General features: G+C 40.2%; 2 protein-coding genes across 3 annotated transcripts in view; both read right to left on the reverse strand.

Annotated features, from left to right (window-relative positions):
- Positions 1-266: 266 nt before the first annotated feature.
- CLEC3A (C-type lectin domain family 3 member A) lies at positions 267-6,563 on the reverse strand. Its single transcript, XM_035543455.2, has 3 exons — positions 6,355-6,563; positions 4,141-4,221; positions 267-1,846 (listed from the first exon to the last, which is right to left on the reverse strand). Exons 1-3 carry the CDS (start codon positions 6,467-6,469, stop codon positions 1,461-1,463), a joined length of 582 nt encoding a protein of 193 aa, XP_035399348.1. The 5' UTR covers positions 6,470-6,563; the 3' UTR covers positions 267-1,460.
- A 13,028-nt stretch (positions 6,564-19,591) lies between these two features.
- The window catches only part of VAT1L (vesicle amine transport 1 like), a 53,900-nt gene continuing 50,813 nt past the window's right edge, over positions 19,592-22,678 (reverse strand). Inside the window, exon 9 of one of the 2 annotated variants that reach the window (XM_035543345.2) lies at positions 19,592-22,661. In XM_035543345.2, coding sequence (XP_035399238.1) covers positions 22,563-22,661 — 99 coding nt within the window. In that variant the 3' untranslated portion in view covers positions 19,592-22,562. The remainder of the gene's footprint in view (positions 22,662-22,678) is intronic. The other variant, XM_035543344.2, reaches the window with a different exon arrangement.

A 22,678-nucleotide genomic window follows, 5' to 3' on the forward strand; every position in this document is an offset into this window, starting at 1 on the left:
AGCCAAGTAAGAGAAGTCAGAATTAGACCTATTTTACAAATTAATAAAGTGCTGGAAAATTGAATTAATTACAACATGTATTACAGTGGTACAGAGTGTTTGCATCTCATACAGCACTTATGCATATAGGGACCTAAATTTTGTTGGTACATGAGTAAAGAAAACCTCAGTATAATTTGCCCAAAGATCTTTTGAATCCTCAAAAAAGCACTAGGAAGAATGGCCTTTGAGTGGATGCTTAAGCTTTCAAAAACACTACTACATTTAAATACCAGTAATTGCACATTTATTGCACAAATTAAGAAAATCTGCACAATTAAAAGAGAAAAAGTAGAAAATAGCCTTCAAGCAACAATATATTTAAATCATTAACTGAAATTCCCTTACACAACAGAGAAACTGCAGTTTCTAACATGAAGGCAAATCTATATTGAGATGTTAAGAACAGCAAAAGAACAACCAGCATATTTTACTTCATTTTCAAATGTTGGGTGTTAAACTGAAGAATTTACATGTGGCCAAATGAGCGATGGTTTGGCCCCATTCCTTTGTGCCAGTCAGGCATGCTACCTGCAATATGGAGAGAGAGGAACCCTTCCCCTCTGTTCATGCATTCACACAGTGTTACAGTCTGAATTATAAAGCCTCCTTCTGATCCTGCAGGAGAGGCTTTTGCACATCTTACTAAGGCATTACTAAGGCATTACATCCTAGAGGTATGATCTAGTCCCAGGTCACTTTCTTCTACGGGAGTCTTCTAAATAACATCTAATATCTAACCATAATTGAGACATTTAGAAGCAAACATATTTAGACTAACTGATGTTTAGAACAGCTATTTCCTCCATTTTCTAGCAGTGTATCGCTTTTTACTCCATGTAGTTTAAAAATTAATATCAGGTTTTCATTTTGTTTAACTTTCTTAACCCATAGGTAAAACTTGGTCACAGATCTTTCCTGTTAAACTCCATAAGGATGATGGCCATTTTTCACAGGAGCTTACATTATGCCAGAGTCCTCCTTACACGCTGGGGCTAAGAGGACCCCTTCATCTTCTATTAGCACATGGCCCCATGTGGCAACCTTCTGTAAATTTCCAATAAATTAGAGATCTGAGACCAAGCAAATACCCTCCTACCATGGACATACAAAGTTCAGAAACAGAGGTGAATTCCAGCAACCCGAACATCAGGCTGAAATAATATGGCAAAATATGATACAGTATAGATCAAAACATAATATATATTCCTGTACATGCTGAGAGCACTCACTAAATATAACATTTTAAGCATCTGAATAGAAAATAAATTAATAAAGGAAAACCCTGTTTCAGGAAAGAGTGAGTACAAGGCAGGAGATGGATACTTTTAATTCACCACTGTCTAAGTGGGAGGGGCTACTAACAAGCAAAACTGCATATTAATAACCCAAAACATGGTCGTGGTCATTTGTGTATGGAATTATGGGATCAGAAATTCACAGATATATCTTTTGGCAGTACGGCAGACTTCATCCACCCACTTGCCTTGTGATGAAAAAAAGACACAATTTTCACGCTTCCCCCCATTTGGTTGGGCTCGATCCCAGTTGAAGTACTGTAGAGCCATGCCATTGACATCAACAAACTTCCCTTCATTTACCATGTCATTGACACCCAGCCAAAACTCAGACACTCCAGGCATGCTTTTCTTGCCGTAGTCTTGAAGAGTATTTGTTTCATCGCTATTCCTTGGGATAGCCAGTGTCCCTCCCTTGGCTATGCAGTCTTCATTGGCTTCATGAAAATGCTTGATGCCTTCTGATATGAGGTAGCACTTCTTATGGGCCTTTGTCCCACGAAGACAGACTGTGAACAGATATTGGTTTGCAAGTTCAGTAAAAAGAAAGAGCTTTGAATGATGTTTCCTAAAATGATCATTTTCTAAAGATCTGTCCCTTCAAAATCTAAATTGAAATGAGGTAAAGTGACTTAAATCTATAAAAACTTTTTGAAAAGCTAGAGCACACTCACCACTGAGTTTGCGTGACAATCTGAACCAAGTAATATAAACATTTGCATTTATAAATCTGTTTGGTTTTAGTTCTACTGGAACATATCAGGGAAGTGTTGATGTAAACTACAAGTGTACTAGAACATGACTTTGGCATCTGCTCTGTGACTGAAATTGCCTTGCAGAACCACTGTCAGAGTTCTTCCAGTCTGGGCAGGCTTGCGGGAGTCAATCCTTAAGCTTCACTCTCCAGCTCTCCTAATGCAGGTATGTGAAAAAAAAGACTCTCACAAGAAAAATTACGAGAGAACTGTTCTCAAAGGAAAGTTGCTTCTGAGTTGAGGAAAGTAGCAAAGGACTTGAATAAAATAGTGTGATAGTTATTTTTAGAATCTGCATCTGACTACTTCCAGCTCATTTCATTTATTGCTTAAAATCATCTTGTACTTATATTAGAAATGTCATGAAATAAGATGAACATCTTCTGTCCTGATGTTTTCTATAGTCTGTTTCTAATTCCTGTCATCTGTTCTAGTTAAAAAAATAATAATAATAATAGAATAAATTAAAAGGCAATTATGTATCTGATCAATGGAATATTGAAAGCCACTTTGGACCATATCCTATGTCTCAACTTTTTCAGTATTTCTAGTTGCAGTTGTCATTGCATTTCTTAGCTGCATTTTCTAGACAACCTTTTTATATTAGTGCTTATCCTTCAGACTTTGTCCTTTCAAAGTGCTAGGCTAGACAATGAGAAAAGAAAAGTAATGAAGATATTTTCTAAATTTTGAATTCTTTAACAAATTTATATTCATAGGAAAGATCAGAGAGACCTCATCTACTTCAACAAGGACGCAGTAATGACGGAGACCAGCCCTCTTTAGGGAGGAAGTATGTGCTGTTAAATGGCATGTGGCAACATTTCACAGTATGCAGAAAGGAGAACTAGGAAATTCAAGCAAAAGAAGGAATCAGATTATAATATGCCTTGAAAGCGCTTGCAAACTAAAAAAGCTACTTTCTGAAATATCATAAAGTCATTAATGAATGCAGTCAGAGCTACAGGGGTCATAGGTCTCTTTTTGCCAAATTTGGAATCCGGTTGAACAATGTGGGTTCTGAATTTAGAATACAGCTCAAAATAAGTTTTGACGATAGCAAATCTCCTGGCTCTGGTTTCATTTCTAAGCCACTGCATGCTTACTCTCAAGCTCCTTCTGGAAGCAATACAAGAACTACTTTTAAACAAGAGCTATTTGTCTAGCATGGGTTTCCTCTTTGAAGAAATTTCTAAAGTCCTCTTATAAGAAATTTAAAAGAAAAATATTTAATAAAGCTCAAAAAACTCTGTGTAACCCCAAATGCAAAACAGGACAACCCAGATATTACCATCCCTAAGCAAAATATGTTCTATTTCATGTGAATTATTTCATTTCCTCTGTAGCGTCCTCTTGAACGTGTTTAAATGCCAAGTTTTGTGTCAACAGCTGTGAAGAAGCAGAACTGTCTAGTAGGTGTATTTACCCTTCTTATTTTGTTTGGAAATTTCCATCTGACTATGAAATATTTAAAGGACTCTGCACATTGATACAGGATACTTCTGAACTCACAGTGAATGCTACTTAGAAGTTTTATGGCAACATTCACGTTTGGATGTTGCAATCTGCACACTTTAAGAAGACTCACTCCTTTCAGCTTATCTTTTTTTGGAGATTCTCATCCTTTTCCATGACCATTTTTGTCTTGATAGTTAGCTCATGTTCATTTCCGAGCTGAGGACCCAACTCATTGACCATCTGAACTTTCAAACCCAGCAACCCTAATGCCTTTTTCTGGTTATACCTAAAGTGCACAAGAATCACAACCAGGGGTTGTGCATAGCAAGGACAAATGCAGTCCTTGCTCCAGAATGGTTATTGCTCTTAGTGAAGAGCCACCACTTGGACACCATTAGTTCATACTTGATTTTACCCAAATGCTTTCTTCAACACTTGTTTTACCATTATAGCTGTGTCATACCATGGTTCTAAGGAGATGTATTTCTCAGTCACAAATCCCCTTAAAGAAACGGATGAGAGTAAAGAGTGTGAGAGAAGGAAGGCAATGATAACTTTTGGAAGCCACTGACCAGTGTGAGCTGCTTTACCTGTTTGAAGTGCTTGCATTTCTTTGAGAGCATTTACTTCTCGCCACAACTTGTCAATCTGAGTCTTTAGGTCATCTTTTTCTTAAATAAAACAAATGTAGAGAAATAAGAAGATATGCATGCAAAAACATTATTTTTTTATGTTAACAGCTGTAGGGTTTCTGCATTGCTAAGGTATATCTTGTCTTTTTAAAAGTTTTCCTTAATGAAAGGTTTTCTGTAGGGTTACTATATATAAAAAACAAACAAACAAACAAACAAAAAAAAAGCCCTACCATCATACTTTTAATCTTATTTTCAGTTGGACCATATCCTGGTAACTATTTCAAAACCATCAACTGTTGCTACTAATCACTATTTATTTTGCTGGTATCTAATTTATAGCAAAATTTGCCTATTTACTTTTGCACCTGTACAATGTGATGTGTGGATATATGTATACATATATATATGTATCTGATACAAAAATAACAGCAGGACAGAAGTTGTGTTTATTCAAAGAAATGTTAATTCTGTGAGCATAAAAGTTATACACAAATCTTGTTTTAATGCAGTGAAGGACGTAGACATAATCTAAGTTCATTGCCTGAATGCACGCAGACAGGCTTGCTGAGCTGCAGTCTCTTATCCCCATGAGGAGCCTTCCATCCAGTACAGAGAGGGCCTGGTAACTTAAGTCACTCACATTCAGCCTAAGTCACCATTTTGTGACACTTAGAAAAGTACCAACAAGATGGTGAGACAAAAAAAGAGATGCGAATTTGCACACAGTAACTCCATTTCCATGTCTTCTTTTCCGTGTTTTTCCCTTTAATCGTTATACTAGCCCACCGCAATCGAACAACTAGCAGACACGTTTCCATTGCACAAGATTACAATTTGATTGCAGCAGTAACCAGACCTTCCAGAAGCCACAGTAATGAGCATGAGGAATAAATAAGCTCTTTCACAAGCAGCAGAACTAACAAACCCACATTTCCTACAGATCCGTGTTACATCACTTAATCCTCCAGCTGCACCCCAGAAAGCTTGTCCCTTCTGCATATTCCCTTCAGTCAGCGGGAGACCTCAGCTGTCCTTCGTGACTCCCTGGCTCCCCAGGGCAGGACTCCCAGCCCATGCTTGCTCCTCCCTACGATTCCTATTTCCAATTCACAGTGACCTCTCCATGTTCCCTATCTGCTTTGAAAGAGGCAAAAAGCAGAACAGCTGAGCTCCTGGTACAACCTTTCCATAGTGTCACACAATGCAGATCTCTTTTTTTTGCACCCACATTCTGAATTTCACAATATCAGGCAACTTATCTTTAGTACCTCCATTATTCTGCCAAATTATTTCAAATGCAAAAGTTATTAGGGAAAGCTGACAGACAAATGTGCTGGCAGCACTAATCTATAAGCAGCATTTCCTTAGGACATCAAGCAAAAAAACTAAGGAGATTCAAAGGGAGAAATAAATATATATAACTTTATAGCTCCAAAGCAGTATAATCATGTTGTAAAATGACTTTATCAAAGCTGTATTTTTTTTCCACTGACTAGGAGTTTAAATATTTGCCATTAGTGTAACCTCCATCATACACTTTTATTAGAAATAAGCCTTTAAATTAAATACACAGACTTTTCCAAACACCGGTCAATGGTTTTGTATTTGCTTTGTAAGCTTTGCTCTGGGAATTTATTCTTTTTCTGCTAATTCCTTTTTATTAGTTTGACTTGCCATTTCACCATACTTCTCACACAAGTAAAGTAATACCCCACAAATATTACACAGACGTTCTGTTAAAATTAGGAAATGGACAAAAATTTGAACAATACCCTTGAAGCTTTAATATTTTATTCTGTTCTTTTCCATCATGTGTACATGAATTTCTGATCTACTGATATAACTGTGTAACTAGGAATGATTGGCCAGAGTTCTCTCTCAGCTGTACCTGTGAGCCCTAAATAATGTCAACAGAGATGAATAGGCATAACAGAGCAAGGTATTTATAACTGCTATACAACTCTATTTCTATAAATCATTCCAGCACATTAGTATTGGCTTTACTAACTGACACAAAAGTATTTTAAAGGCAGATATAAGATAGGATCAACTGTCATTTGTTATTGAACATTTGCATAATGCTACTTTCTGATTCATGCAATGTTAAGTACAAAGTAAACTTGGGTAGTCTATAAGCCTCTATCCCTCCTCCCAATTAAAACCCAGTACCTTTCACTCTCCGTTTGCTGTGCTTCCTGGCTTTGAATTTGGAAGCCTGGCTGATGGTCTGATCCAGCAGTAAAATACTTATGAGTAGAAAAATCCTAAGTCCAGTTTGTGCCATCTCTCTTCTGAAGAACTTAAAAAGAGGCTTCAAGAAATTCTCTTCAGCGGCTTCAAGAGCAAGTCACATAGACACATCTCACCAGGGACTGACTGAGGTCAGTTTTATAAAAGTGTAGTGATAGGGTTGGCTGCACTCCTTGCTTACGAAATGTGTTTAATACTTAAGCTGTCTGCAGCATAAGGTACCCCCTTGTTCTCACATCTCATCTGAAATTCCTGTTTCCTTTTCGGGTTCAGCTGGGACAGGTTGCTTTTAAGGGCACTGAACAGTGCACGGATTGCCACAAATGAACACCATTTCTTCAGAGATTATGTTTTATTTTTGAAGCTAAAGGTGTGTATAAGCAGATGGATGCTCAAAAACACCTTGTGCAATGCCAGCCTCAGGAGGGAGGGGGTAGCCAAAAGGTTTCTACAAACCTAACAGGCTCACCCAGGATGGCTCTGTCCCAAGCTGGTTAAGTCTAGACAAAAGCCATGATCTTATTTACGTTCAAACAACAACAAAAAGTGACCCATGAGTGAGTATTGCAGCTATACACAAAAACACAGACATATATAGCATATATACACTAAGATCACATTGTTAGGAGTGCAGTCCTTATTTTATGAAGAGTTCATAAGTACCTACTAGATATTGCGGCATTTCTGATAAAGAACAGGATGTGCCATCAGCAGAGTCTAGCTCAGAGAGCAAAAGATTGTGATACTCTTCCAAAGGTTCCCAAGTCCCAACTACATGGCTGGAGGAAGAGATACGGCTCTCGGTAAAACACAAAATACTGGAAGCAGGACAGTGGCTGTCTAGACTCTGGCTGTCTAGAATTTATTAAATGACTATAGTTATGACAGGGTCCTATCCACCCAGGACTGTCTAGCAAACCACTCACCGAATGCAAGCTGCCTATTTCAGTGCATAGTTAAATGTGGAAAAGGCTGTCATTCCAGCTAGCACACCAGAAACCAAAACGTGAGCTATCAAAGAGAAAAACAGAAATCTTTGTAAGTTCAAGATTTAGTCTGTCATTTAGAACTAACCCTAAGTTCAGGGTTGATCTGTATTTTATCCCAATGATATTGGGGCATCAATGGAAGTTAATTAAAGGCAAACAGCTGAATCAATAACCTCCAGTTAGCTTTTCACTTGGTCCCTTCTCAGAGGCTGTGGAATCGCACATGAAGTGGCTCCTGAATCACTGCAGTTCGTTGCCTGACACATTAAACTCGTGCTGATTTTGTGTTACCTCAGTGAGGGAGCTGTAAGCCTGGGAGGTGTTTCAGGTGGAGCTCAGCTGTCCCAGCTGCCAGGCCAGCAGGTCCAGAGAGAGGCAGGGCCAGCACCTGGGGTCAGCAGGCACTTTAGTGTGTCCTTCAGGACACAACACAATAATGAACTTGTTTCTTCTCTTTGACTTTGCTACACAGGCTTGCTTTTCCTTCTGTGAAATGAGTCTGAAAGAAAGAGTTGTACTCTAGTGAGGTAAGCTCAGAACTCACGAGTAATGAAGGGATAAAGAAAACCCAGATTTGGTATTCTGAGAGTCCTTGGCAAAGAGCCCAAGTGAAAGCCTGTGCTTTTTGGAGTATGCCATGTTATGTCCTTTTAAGAACAGACTGAAACTCTGTTTTGAAAGCTTTATCCACCTTGTTTCAGTAGTCTCTTTGAGCATTTTACAAGCAGCTCAGTTGGGCTTTACTCCTAAAACCTGAATTGTAAAGCTGTCCTTACAGCTGCTGTGAGAAGCCACAGGGTTATAGGGGATTGTTGGTCTAGAATTTGTCTAGAGCACCTGAGAAATAGGTTTCACACTTGTGACTAATCTATAGCAACTGAGAAAGCAAGCTTAACTTCTTGTATACAGTGTGTGGGCAGGAGAGTCAGAGAAAAGTCAAAATATGTTGCTGAGAACATGTAAACTCCTGGTGCTACTGTGAGGAAACAGAAAATGCCTCCATATAGGAGGCCTAGGGCCTTGCCAAAGCAAATACCAACCTGTGTATGGTCTAGAAACTGGCATTACAATGTCATTTAGAGTTGTAATTTTTCTTTTACAAGCAGTTATAGTGATATAATATAGCCCAGAGAGCAAACAAAGTTATGTATGTATAGAAGTATTTTTTCTTGGGACAAATTATTCCTCTTTCCCTACCAGAATGTGCTATATAAATATAATAGCCTCATACCTTTACAGCTGCATCCAGACTAGGATGGGATTGTAGCTTTTATTCACACCAGTATAATAGAACTTCTTCATACAGACAAAACTGTATTTTCTCTTGAAGTGCTTAGCTGGAAAAGAAACATCTTGCAGAAGCCATAGCTGCTGTACAGCACAGGCACCTGGGTGGTTTTACGGCACACGCCTCCCCACCACATTCCATTTGCTTTCAAACAACTGAGCCATTCAGAGCATAAGCATCCTTTGGTGAAAAGTTCATTTCAGTTTCTGCACTGAGGCTCTTCAAGGTAAAATGTCTATTCCCCTCAGAGACAGTTCCACCTTTATGTGCTTCTGTAAACTGGCTCAGAAAAACTCTTTATACGGCTGTTTTTTCCTCTCCATTCCCAGCCATCTCTGGGTTTGTGGAAAGAACATGCAAAGAAAATGAGAAGTCGGCGTGAGATGAGGACTGGATGCTGGACTGAGATCCTGAAACAGGTCTGGCTGCAGAAGTCATTTCCTGTTATGTGGAATAAGATCTATGCAGGGGGATCATGTCCTTTGTTATCCCCTGAGGTAGTAGAGCTACGAATAAAACACTACTTGTAAAATATTTTAAAGAAAGTTACTGCTTCAGTCTCTGAAAAGCAAACTACTCACATATTGCTATTAGGATGTATGTGTTTTCCTGAGGTCTACAGTCCCCTCCGGGTTTCAGAGCTAATTGCGTTGTGACATGCCTGACCAAAGGAGAAACTGGTGGGCTCTATCCGCTGCTGAAATCAGAGCAAGTTTTTCTGCAGCTTTTCAGTTACAGAAAACTCAGCTCATCATAGGATTTGGGGAAAGGAGCTTGTATGTGTGTAATTACTTGCCTGTTCTACTCATAGTGTAAAGAGAAAATGAAAACTGATCAGAGCTGTTACCAGGCTAAGGAATTTCAAGTGGGGCAAACCCAAGGGCCAACATAGCCGAGAGAATTAGATAACACAAAGGTTAGTAAAAGGTTTAGCACCCCCCAGCATTGGTTTTTATGACTGACTTGAGTGGTAGATGGGATCCACTGGTTGATTTTCATTTGGTTCAATTAAATGTAACCAATGTTGCAGATTTTGCTAATCATGGATTATGTCATGCTTGGAAAATTACTGTGTGCTTGGTTTCTTAGGCCTTGAAAAGACTTACAAAGTCTTTCTTAAGGATTTGATCCCAGTCCAACCAGGTATGAAGCAGGTATGGCTGACATCCCAACACCAAAGTTATTTTCAGGAAATTTGTACAAACAAGCTGTGTGTTTGGAAAGGGGAAGGGCTAACCTTATGGTATGTGAGGTTCTGTGAAAATTCTAAATTATATTCTGGGGTTGTGCAATCAGTTCAGTTTTTTTCCTGTCATACTAATTTGCTCTTTTGAAAGGCAACTTTCAAGCTATGAGGGTTCTGCTCTGTCTGTTAGAATAAAAGAAGGTTCCAGATTTATTGCTAACACAGGCTGCCCAGCAGTGACTTGTGCTGAAGGTCACTGAGTGTTGAAATGAGAGCATTCAGGATACGTAGGTGTGTAAAGCTTCTGTTCCAAATGCATCCTCATCTTGGCACTGTGGAACTGATAATAGGGTCAATCAATATATAGGCTTCTCTAGTTTTCTTTCTAGTTTCAGGACAGCATTTTGAGCTTCCTGAGTGAATGTTTTTTGTATCTTCTATTTGGGGTCTTTGCCACAACAGCATCTCACAGCTGGGCCTTAGCAAGCAGAGAGGATGGTAAAGAATATGCAAGAAGCCACACAATGACTTATGTCTATCACACACGTATTTAGGGCACATTTCTTTATCTGGGCTGTGTGACCAAACTGCCTTGTCTGTGCTCTTTTCATTCTCTTGCAAAGGCAGTGAATAGAGGTTAAGGGTTGTAAAGCTGTAAAAGTAATGCTGATAAATTCAGAAAAGATTCAGAACTCAGAAGGGATTCACCAAATTTGCTCTCTTTGGTTACCCATCCAATGCCACTGTGCACTGATAAGGTAGCCTTCTTACAGGGTTCAGACATCTCAAAGGAGTTGCACAGTTGCCAAATATTTTCTGTTACTTCAGGGCTTTAGCAGCAAAAAGAAGTGGTGCTGAGCATTTTGTTCACTGCCATTGCCTATTTCTTTGGGCAGGAAGGACCCCAAGGAAATGGCTCCTTGTCTGGAGTTAAATGTTTTGATGGTTATATGTAATGTGCAAAGAGAGCAAAACACAATCTCCCCCAAACCAGAGACTGTTTTTACAGATCAGGTGACTCCGTGTCATCTCTAGAGATAAGGGAATTTAGGGGAAAATGTAAGGCTTTGGTTTCTTTGCAATCCAGGTGCAAATAAAAGAGTTGAATGGGGTCTTTTGAAATGCTACTCCTGCGGACTTGGCAAGGTTTCCATGTTGGGAATTACTGGCGGCAGCTCAGCTTGTTTAGCCCTCGGGGTGCGTGTGAGAATATGTCTCTTTCTCTTTTGTAAATATAAAATACATGTTGTGCTTATTTTTCTCCTGCAATGTGTGCTGCCTTTTTTCCTTCCAGGAAATGATCTAAAAACATCCTGAGCATTTCATTTCTCCCCTTAAATATTTTATTTTTGATCACCACGTCTCTCTAACCTGAGGTTTTCCAGCTTGACGTTAACATGGTCTTAACAGGTTCTGCTCATCCATACACATACCAGACAAAGCAATTTGGACAAAGCTTTGATTTAGCCACTGTGGAGCTCACAAGACAGTCTGAATTGCACACTCGCAGGTTCATAGCAGGTTACTAACAGTGCAGCTTTGCTTGAAGCCAGTAGGACTCGCCAGAGTAAGGATTACATTTTGGCTTGTGTAGACATTTGGCTTGTGTAGACATTTGTAGGATTTTCCTATACCAGATGGAAAACCAGACCTTCTCAGGAGTGTGATCACATCTCCCTTCGGTGGCTGCACTTCACATAGGACTTAGATTCTCTGCTTGAGGGCTGAGGAGGGGGCTTTGGCCACCCACAAACTGGAGTTCCCACCTCATGTTTGTCCATATGGCCGCTGAGGCCCCTGTCTCTGGCACCAGAGCCCCTGCAGTGCTGCTGCTGCTCAGCCAGTGTGGCTGCCTGCTGACAGGACACTTTGACTGGGGGCTGCCAGCCTGGCCTGCGGCAGGGAGCCAAGCCACAGGGCTGTCACACGATGTGCAAACAGCTGACCCCACTTTACTGTGCCTTAGAAGCAACGTTGCTCCCATGCACAAGCATAATCAGCTCACGCACCAGGCCCCAGGGCTGGAGAACATGTGATGTGGTCCAAGTAAAAGACTTTCATTTTAAAATATAAAGGAGGTTTTTAGCTGCCTAGTCAGGAAAGAGAAATAGTGTCTAAATGTGAACGTTGGGGTGATGTCTGCTTGTCTACAGACAACTCAGCCTCTTTGCTGGAGGCTGGGGAAGGGGCAGTGGCAAATAGTAAAGCAGGCCCCAGCAGCATGCACCATAAGCACAACCTTCCTGCTCCCCATCATGGGACAAAAGTGCAAATTGCACATCACTTGCTGGAAGATGCTCACACTAGGAGGTTGAGTGAGGGTGGAAAAGAAAAAATAACCTGTACCTGTGCTTTTTTTTTTTTTTTTTTTTTTTTTTTGCTAACAACCCAGTATGTCTATTGAGAAATAACTTCCATTTTGGGGAATTCTGAAAAATAAATTCTGAAAAATATGAGACTGCTCTGTAGAGCTGGGGGATGCCCTAAGACCCCATGAGCCACGTACCACCAGGAAACCTGAGCTGTGGGTTTCTAGTGTCAGATCAAGCAGCTAGAGGTGCGCAAGGGCAGGGTTATATACCCAGACAAAATATACGATATTCTGGGAAGCTTTTTAAAAAGGACTTGCTGTCACACCGTGATTTGTAAGCAAGAAAGTGAGGGGGAGAAAGGAGATTTGTATTATCCCTTGTATCCAACTGCAAAGGCAGCTGATGCTTACATCCATCCAAAGCCTGAAGCCTGGCCTCTTTCTAATTGTGCTTTAGTGTTACAGTGTCTTCCTAGCCCATGATGCTACATATTGTGCATGTGAGCCTGCTGCACAGCCTTACACATCAGGGAAGTGCGAGTTCAAAACTGCATTCAGACTTGAAGATTTTCAACACTGAAAATTGCTTCCTCACTGGCAACTAGAACAGCAGGAATAAACAGGCTATTTATTCAAATATTTTCAAATAACAGTTTCAAATTGAAATGATTCTGGCATTTGCTGAGTAATTTAGATGTTATGTAAATGTAAACAGCACAGAGTTTTTCATTGTTACATTATTCATTGTTGTGTGCCTCCTCACTGCAGTTTATTCCCATTTCCAGCAGATGTCTTAAGCGCCCTAGGAATGATTAGGATAGGTCTGATTTTGCTTATCCATCACAGCAAAAGAGAAAAGACCAGGTTTTCCTCTCTCTGCTAAATACTCAGGGTAAATCCATTGTGTTGTAAGGCTTTACACCAGTGTCACCCAGCAGAGGGTCAGAATCAGACTTGTCAGATTGCAGCCGTGTGCCACGGTTCCTTCCCTCTCACACATGTGGGGCAATCAAGAAGCGGTGAGAGCTGCTGTTTTATGGCTTTACCAAACCCCGTGCTCTCCCTTGCTCAACAGACTTGCATGTTCCTGTGGGGTGACCCCTTTCTAGTAATGGGGAAGTTCTGATGAGCTAAATCCACACTAAAGGCACCAGTTTTGCAGGATTAAGGCCAACAGCCCTTGTTCTTTCTCTGATAATTAGTGGCAGAATAGTCAGGGATCATCTCCCCACGCAGTGGCAAAGTAATGACAGGTCACCAAAGTTGGAAATGTATAAGTGAGTCTGGGGACAGAAAGAAGGCAGTAATATTTGTGAAGCTCTAGGTCTGAGCTAGTCTGGCCACAGCTGTAAGTGCAGAGGAGTGGCTGTATTCTCTGGGCAGGGATTTTTCATTTTGTACTTCATACTTGTTCCAGCAGCTCCATAAAACCAGTATAAACCAGTACTGTGTCCTCAAGATCATTGGGTTTGGCAATGCATATAGTGTATTTTAATATGGAGAACTGAGTAAGGATGAAACAAAGAATCTTTTCCCCCCCACCAAATAAGTTATGACATGGAAATAAATATTACTCCTTGAATTTTTAATACTGCAGCTACGACTAGGTTCATTTAGAGGACCAATCAGCTTGATGCTGTCCCTATCAAAGCCAGTTGTAAAACTCCTATGAGATTCCAGTTTGAGCTGAATTTACCATCTTAATGGGAATAAGGAAGGAAGCTTGCAATTATTATCCTTTTATTACCCTGTTTTGTTTGATGATTAGCAAACAGAACACTATGTAATAACTTTATACATTGCTGTCATGCTGAACAAAATGCAGATCAAAAATCTCATATGAATTGTATGTGTGCTTTATTAAATTAACCTACAATGCCAGGGAATGTGCTGCAAGAGAGACAATATTGAAATGAAGCTAACATTTAATATGTGAACTGTAAGAATTGTTTAGAGCAGTATCATTCAGCACAGCCAATAGCATCTAGTATGTGAGCAGTTGCAGATTGATCATCCAGGTGAGACCTTAAAGATGGTTCCTTCTGTACATCTCCTGTCGCATGCCTGTGGGACAGACCAATCTGACAGTCTCAGAGTACAGCTTCTCTCTAGTGACACACCACATAAACACACTGTTGATGTAAGGGTCCAACATCACTTGGCAATCAGACTTTATTATGGCATTAACTTTTACAGCCCAATATGCAACATCATTTTCCATCTGATCCTCAGATGGAGCAATAGCAGTTTCATCCAGGAGGTGAGGATGAGACAGAAGGGCTGGATCTGCAGTCTCATATGAAGCTGGGCACTGCTTGTCAGAAAAAGCAGGGTTCAGGGATCTGGGTTGATCCTTTTTTCTGCAATGCCCTACCAGAGGTGATTACTCAGATATATGTAGAGAGGATGATCAGGAAAATAGTAGAAAATATTTATAGTGGTCAATGTTTATAGCTGATTCATGTTCTGATCTATCCTATTTCTTGAGAAAGATCAAGGAAAATTTAGACTATTGTCTCTCAACTGCTTATATTTCTATGGGGCTTTGCTGGCAGGGTCTCAGATGAGGGTATGCAGCGTAATTCTGTGCATCTCCTTTGCCTTGGTATGACAGAGCTTTTAACCATGGAGGCAAAACTTCCATCTCAGCTGCTAAGTTTAATCAAGATTCCTTCAGTAAATGGAGAAATAAATCCCAGAGAATGATAAGTCTTTAAACCAAATAGCAATAATATAGCATTGGACAAGTCATTTAATCTCATTTTTCCTGTCTACAATAGAAATGGCCCAGGAACTCAAATGCACTGATGATAGGATGCTTTTATAAGACCAGTGAGGTACTTGATGAGTCACCAGACATTTGGTTTGATTTCTCTGGTTTTTCTCCTTTTTTTTTTTTTACAGAAGGAAAAAAAAATCCTAATATAAAATGCAGCCAGTAGAAAGAAAAAACAGCAGCAGAGAAACAGAGAAATAATTTGCCAAAGCAAACTGACATAGAAAAGGAAAACACTTCACTTATCTCTCTTCTGTGCTAGCAACAAAAGGAATGTTTTCACCTAGTGGCCTCTGGAAAACATCACAGATCTGATATGTCCTTCAGGCCACACGGTGCCTGTATCACCAGGAGACACCCCAGTCACCATTCAGCTAGCTTCGGCCACCAGCCTTTATAAATTTATTAGATCATCACCTGGACAGCCTAAGGGTCAGCCAGTTCAGGGAAAGTACAAAAAGCCTTACTATAAATAATGCACCTGGCATTATCTGCAGTCTCACTCTGTTCTTCCAGGGCAGCTAAGATGCTGCATCATTTACTGCCGCACGATACAGCGAAACACATCTCACCATGTGGGAGATGTATTTACAAAGATTACCCAGCAGAAGAGCACAAAATGATTTGTACTGGAACCTGCAGCTTATCATGAAAATGATGTTTGGCAGGGACTCAGCTAGTGTCTGGCAGAACGTAGCCCATCTCCAGTTCTGGCCCCTGCAGAGGCAGAGCTGCCTCCAGCAGGGCTGTAGGAGCGGGAGCTGCTTGATTGCAGCCACCCTTGGGCCCAGGAGCAGCGCAGAGCCCCGGACCGATGGGCACGGCAGCCTGGGGGAGATGAGGACATAGGGGGGGAGGGTGCTTCACAGGTGCAGCTCTAAAAGCAAATCCACACACACATCCCACCATCACGGGGTGTAACCCAACCCCTCGGCCTTCACAGGAGAAGTTTTTCCTCTGCTATTTCTCCTAGCTCTGTTATTCTTTCAGGCTAATTGTAGCATCTCAGCATGGTCACTAAGCAAGAAGAAAAAACTCCTCCAGACTTCCTAATCTCTGAAGGAAGACAAGAAGGCCCCCACCCCTGCAGGCTCCCACCCAGCCACACCACAACCCTCTCCCCCTTCTTACAGCTTTCTAAACTAACAAGTGCCGGTGGCATCTCTTAGCCTACATGTTTAATCCCAGGGTGCCCAGGCAGCAATTTTGCGGGGCTGCAGGGAGACGAGCGATGTCTGCACCTGGTGTTAAAACATCACGGGTGCTCACAAGTTGCAGGATTAAAGACTCTTCCTCTGCCTTTTCAGGTTCTGTTTTCTTTCAATCAGTTATCAAGATTTTACCAACAACTGTGAAGACTGTACCTTTCTAAATGAAAGCTGATTTCCCATGTTGGCAGGTGTTTGAGTTTTTAAGAGAAATGCCGATCACTATGAAAGCTGGTGAGGCTTGTTTCTGGCCTTCTTTCCTCATCTTGCCCAAAGTGCCTGGGGGAAGAGAAGAAAGGTTCACATAGGTAAAGGGTTCATTACCCATGTTATGTCCTCTAGGATTTTGTCTGTCACTCTGTGGGGGGTGAAAGTGGACATGATGCGGTGTTCTTCAGGAAGTAAAAAACTACTTTTCCTGAGGCACTAGCAGAGAACAAGATCAACAGTCAAATGGTGCAGGGCTTCCAGAAGCCCCACAGGGAAGGCTGAGACCCCCATGCCAACGTGGGGGCGAGGCTCCAAGGAGGATAGGGACTTAAGCAACAGCAGTGTTAGTGTCAGGCAGCCCTTTACATGGCAAAAAGAGGCAGCCTTTGCACCTTCCCCTTTTCAGCTTTGTGCAGACCTGGCTGGCTGGAGTGGGGAGCAATGGTGCAACAGCAGTGGGCTGTGCTGATGGGTTGCTCTGCAGCCTGTCAAACCTGCGTGTCTTTATACAGTGGCAGGAGCTAAACTGAGCTCTGACCACTTTCCCCGAACTGAGTCAGATTTCCAGAGATGTAGCAAATAAGAGCAAGAACAGAAGGCCTTGGAGGCTGCCACAGGAGCATGCAGACAGGGCAGTGACCGACACACACCGCTCCGCTACCTCCCTGTCCACCTGGCTCTGCTTTGCGGGAGCATGGGCTGCTCCACCTGTCCATCTCCATGGAGCATAAATTGGAATTTATTTAAAAAAAAAAAAGCAAAACACAGTAAGTATGCCCTCATTTATAAGCTATATACAGCTCCTGACATGAAGAGACTATTATCTCCAATACCAACCTTGAATAGGAGAAGCTCCCAAATAATAAGTACCAAAGTTTCAAACACCTAATACATACTCTTACCTGTGTTTTTGCAGTCAAAACTTCAATACAAGAGAATCTGTGTCCAAAGCATGATTGTATGTACAAATTTAAGGTAGTACCAACTCTCTCTCAGCCTTCTCTCCTTAACCAGGGATGCAAGGTAGCTACTGGAATGTAACGTTACTCTTACCAGAGGGAAGTCTGAACTGCTTAGCAGGCTGTTAGGTTTCCTGAAAAATGCTTTTGATGAATGAAGGAGGGCAGGAATCAGACTGGATGAAGAAAGTGTCCATTTTTACAACCCTGGGAACTGATGGAGAAAGTGCTGAATGTTTGATAAATGGCTTCTTCTTCATCATCCTTAGAGAATACGGATGTGGTCTTTAAACATTGCTGAAGGAGTTTAAGCATCCTTAAAAGAGAAATATAATCACCACAAATATATATTAATCAAATCAGGCATATGGTTAATAGATGTAAAACATACAAATAAATCAACAGATAGTATTCTGCAAATTCTACTCATTTGTTACTCCTGGGCAGAGCTGTACATGATTAATTCTCTTCCTACATTTATACTCTAATTGTGTATTATCTGCACTGTGTTCACACCTTCCAGTTACTGAACAGTATCCTGGTGGTGAGGTGCCCAACACGGCATTGTTAGAAATGGCAGCGATCAGGCCAGTGTTCAGAAAACCGTGCCATTTGCTGCATATGTGTTTGACAGAGAGCGCCCAGGTAGACACAAAAGGAATGGTTTAGTTTGGATCAGCTGAAGGCAATCAATCAGCACGACAGCTCCAAGTGAGGAGATAAAACTACATTTGCATTTATTCTCTAACCTGTTCTCTCAGAAGAAAACATTACTACGTCTGCCTAGATGTTAAAAATTGCTTGGAAAAGAGATGTCTCCATGCAGATACCAGTTATAGGGCGTTGATTGTTTTGGCTCTTCTTGTAGTGAAACAAAACACTTGCTCACACCGAGGGACTCAGGGGCTGCAGGGGACACTCCCGCACGGTTCTGTAGGAGCACAAGCTGTTGTGCTGTGTGTGCTGGATGTCACGTCCATAGTAGGGGAATATGTTTTGGCAAAACCCACCAGGATTAATGACTAAGCTCACAGAAAATGAGTGAAGCACAAAAAGAGGGAATGAGGTGAAGACCTGGGATACTCAGCATACTAAGATGATTTTTTGCATTTTCTCTGGCCACATGCCATGCAAAGTCTGTATCCCTGCTTGCCTGGTAGCAGCCTCTGTGTGTGTGACAATCTTGTATAGATGGCCCAGAGGGAAAGGTGGTAAAAGGCAGAGCTTTGTTAGTAATCACAGAGAGTTGTCAAAAGGCTGTTTGCTTTCAGCCTTATTCTGATGCTATGATTAGGGATGCACTGATCATTATTTGCTTATTAAGACTGGAAAACAGAGGGCAGAAATTTATTCTGCTCCTCTTCTCAATCAGCATCTTTTCATGCGTGCTTTTAGATTTAGAACTGCCTTTTTTATAGGGCAGATCCAGTAACTACTGAAGTGAGATCTTCCAGGGACATAGGCTTTAGAACAAGTCTGGCATGACAGGAATTAACCAAAGCTAACATTTTCTCTTTGTTCAGATATTAAACTGAAGTTCATCGAACCATTTCTTCCTTTCATGCAGGGAGATCTCTAAAGACATGTACTCAAGTATAAACTTGAGATTACCTGTAAGGTATGGTAACCATAATCAGTTCTCTGAAAGAAACAGTGTAAGAACTGTCTTCAGGAGAGGTAATCTTAGATCTCATGTGAATTGAACCACCTCCTTGCAGCCCTGAGTTAAGTAAGTCCATGACCCAGGGATAGCAGGATTCATGTCCTTGTGCTTTCCATCAGCTCATTTGGTGGAGGCTGTTTGGATCCTGTTTTTAAGATTATTCCCTTAGGGAACCTTGACTTCTACAAGGAACTTTCACTCTGAGAATAACTTACGTGTTCAAGCCTTTTCTCAGTGCAATCTGAGTGCAAAAATTCTGGATATTAGTTTTAACCCCTATCAAAATAATACTCTTCACTGAACACTTCATGAATGGTGCCTATATAATGTTTTGAAGTTTTTAGATTGTAACATTTAACATTTTATACTAAATTGTTAATGTTCTGTAAAGTAGCACACTCAGCCATTTTAATAACCTTGATGTATTCTGTAATAAAGAAAAATAAATCCTTGTATATCCCTCAGTGACCAAAACAGAAAATGAGACCTCAGATTTTCCTCTTAACCAATTCCAAGTCAGTTCCCTAATGCGAACATTGTATTATAATAAAACATGTAAGCCACGGATAATGCTATGCTCAATATTTTATTTATATTTTTATGTAAACATAATTTGCTTTGTAGGCACAATATAACAAAAGCTCTAAAGCAACAAATACAGTTAAACAGTGTTTCAGTTCACTTCAATCAGGCTTAAGTTAAAGAGAAGCTTTCACAGTTCCTTTAAGGCAAATTGAGAAATACTTTGTTTCACTTGAAGAAACTATCCAATTGTCTTAGAATTGTTTAAACAACAGTGTTAGTAGTAAACACGAACCTTCATTTCTCTTGCAATAAGACTCGTTCAGTAACAATCATTCACCATCATTTTGTATAGCATGCCCTCTACCACTTCAAACCTGTTTGTGGTATTCTAGTATTTAGGGCTTGTGGGCCAAATTCTGCTAGCTTCCAGAACAAGTACCTGAAAACTTTCTATTCATTTCAGTAGTAACCTTCATATACACCCTATTAACACCAGGAAAACACAGAATAGAGTTTAGCTTAGTGATTGTAATACTGATCTGTGTAGTGCTTAGGTAGATCTCGAAGTACTCCTTTGTACTCACTGCAATTACCTGATATTCTGCTGATCAGAAAATGGCCCTAAAATTGGTATGAATTAGCATGAAGAGTATTTTTGCCTTGCTAACAAAACCAGAAAGAAATAGCCAAAATGATTTCATTTGATTGTTGTCCCTATGATGTCTGTGGCCATGACCACCCATCTCTATATATCTTGAAGGGAAATTTAACTGTAGAGCCAACCATACTGTGGTTTATAACAGAAGAATGGATTTGCTATTCTGCTTGCCCTACTAATTTAAGGCCTTGAGAATGCCACTTTACTGCCAGCTCAAAGGTCACCAGCAATATTGCTCACTTTGGCGTCAAATCAAAGCTCCTAGTTATGTTAAGGTTTGTTGCAGGACATCATTACACTAACTACAAAACAAAATTGGGCATGTTTCCTACTGTTGTCAGCTTATGAATTGTGAAAACTTAATGGCCTTTCTTAAAAGCTCAGTTGGCAATCCCAAAACATGGAAAACTCTCATTGAATATATATATTTTCTGTGTACAGAGTTCCTGTTTGGGTCTGATATGGCACTGGAAGTGTAGATAAGTCCAACATGAAAAGAAAATCAACTATAATGAAGTTCTGCATCAACATCTATAGAAATCTGTTTTTTGTTTTTTGTTTTTTTTTTTAAACTAATATTTCAACAAAAGTTTTTTTGACATTTTTCTCCAGAGTTATTTCTTCTTGTTATTTTTGAATTTGTTTAACTCAAGGGAAACTTATTCAGAATGACCGTTCTGCACAATTATCTAGTATTAGAACAGCAACTTCATGAGCACAGTGTAAGGAGATGGACATTAATACTCAGGCAGCAAATATTAAACAAACGAAAAACAAAACAGAACCAGAGAGAGTCCCCTAAAACCACACATAAAAGTCATCCAGACTCACAATTCCTTTCACATTGAGAAAAGCCTGAGAAGCTCTCCAACTTCTCTTTTCTAATTATTTTTATACTTCTATCACTATTAGATACTTGTAGATTTAGGTGAACAACTAGCCATGCTTGGAGAAATACTTAGTTTTGCTAAAAATATATTAATTCAAAGATACATGGCATTATACAAGGTCTCTGGTGTTCTTTTAGCATTTCTACTGAAGGTGGTTGCAGTCATTTTAAAATAATTTTAAAATAATTATTTTAACAAAACCATTGAGGACCTGAGTAGCTGCTGCTTGGATAGGTGAAAGACAAGGAAAAATATTTACTTTTGTCATGTATAGACATAGTTTCCACTAGTGGGAGGTAGATAGACTAGCTGGTCGTTGAACACTCGATCCTTCAAATAATCACAAACATAACTGTACATATGGAGCAGAGCTTTTAATGGAATTATTCACTTAGATAAAGTTACCCTGTGCATAATTTCTGATGGGATTAAGGTGTACAAGTAATTTTTAAAGGGTTAACTGCTGTAAGAGTTCAGCTCTAGCTTGACAGTTGATCAATACATACTGATTTCAGAGCAGTAAACTCTGCCAATAAATTTCTTTCCACATACTGAAGAGTGATCCTCACTGATAGGATTTAAAAATGTAATTTAAAAATATTTTGGATTTTAAACACAGATGAGTCAATGTGTCCTAAGCAGAAGATGTTGTTGAACTGTCAGTAACAACACTAATTGTTCAGGGTCTAAAAAGAGCGTCTCCCTGACCTTTCTTTGCCTAGAACATATGGGGCGATAACTCAGGAGATCAACGGAAAAGCAAGGTAGCTGGCACTTTGAATTAAGTGTTTACTGCTGCTGACGATTAACATGATTATACAATACTAATCAAAGTCTCTCAATAAATGATTTCTTGCACGATTTCAGATTCCACAATTCTAAATGAGGTATTTTTGAAAATGAAGATAGGAGTGCTTATAAGATGAGGAAGCATGATAAAGGAAAGTAACCTCATCTTTTTTTTTTTTTGCAACTTTTATCTGTGGTTCATAAAAGGAAAACTATTTTAACACTGAAAATCCACAAACTTAAAATCCTCTCTCCATTTAGAAGAATTTTCCAGACAGCAAGTGGGGGATTTTTGTTGTTACTGTGGTTGTTAACTTGCAAAAAAAACCCACCCGCCCCCCCTCAAATAACTTTATGCAAAATGTTGGAATCTGCATGAGAAAGATGCCCATCTAAAATTACACAGTAAATTAATGAAGCTTTTAAACTGAAACAAAAATCCATGGGACTCCTACAGGGAAAGTGGGTATTACACAGGAATGTCATAATACTGCACTGGATGAGAATGGCACTTGAGTTCAAAACAACAATGATCAACAGCTCATAGCTCAGCTGACTGCAGACAAATACAACACACACTGTACTACAGCATTTGTTCACTGATGCACAGAATAGATTTCCCAGTCTTGTTCCCTTCTACTTAAACAATCTTTCTGCTTCCATCACCTCTGGCTGCTACTGAATGAATGGCATGCGCTCTTTATTCTCATTGTCCCCTTCGTGATCTTCTTCCTCTTCTCCAGCCTCACTTGTCTCTGTGCTGTCATTGGCCATCTGAAGGATGAAAGATG

The sequence above is a fragment of the Cygnus atratus genome, chromosome 12 (assembly GCF_013377495.2).
Source record: "Cygnus atratus isolate AKBS03 ecotype Queensland, Australia chromosome 12, CAtr_DNAZoo_HiC_assembly, whole genome shotgun sequence".
NCBI classification, from domain to species: domain Eukaryota; kingdom Metazoa; phylum Chordata; class Aves; order Anseriformes; family Anatidae; genus Cygnus; species Cygnus atratus.

Excerpts from the sequence above, each read along its gene's own strand:
- CLEC3A (XM_035543455.2), bottom strand. The coding sequence starts at position 6,469 with ATGGCACAAACTGGACTTAGGATTTTTCTACTCATAAGTATTTTACTG. Across the intron at positions 4,222-6,354 it reads CAGCAAACGGAGAGTGAAAG|AAAAAGATGACCTAAAGACT; the intron begins GTACTGGGTTTT and ends GTTTTATTTAAG. Across the intron at positions 1,847-4,140 it reads AATGCAAGCACTTCAAACAG|TCTGTCTTCGTGGGACAAAG; the intron begins GTAAAGCAGCTC and ends ATCTGTTCACAG.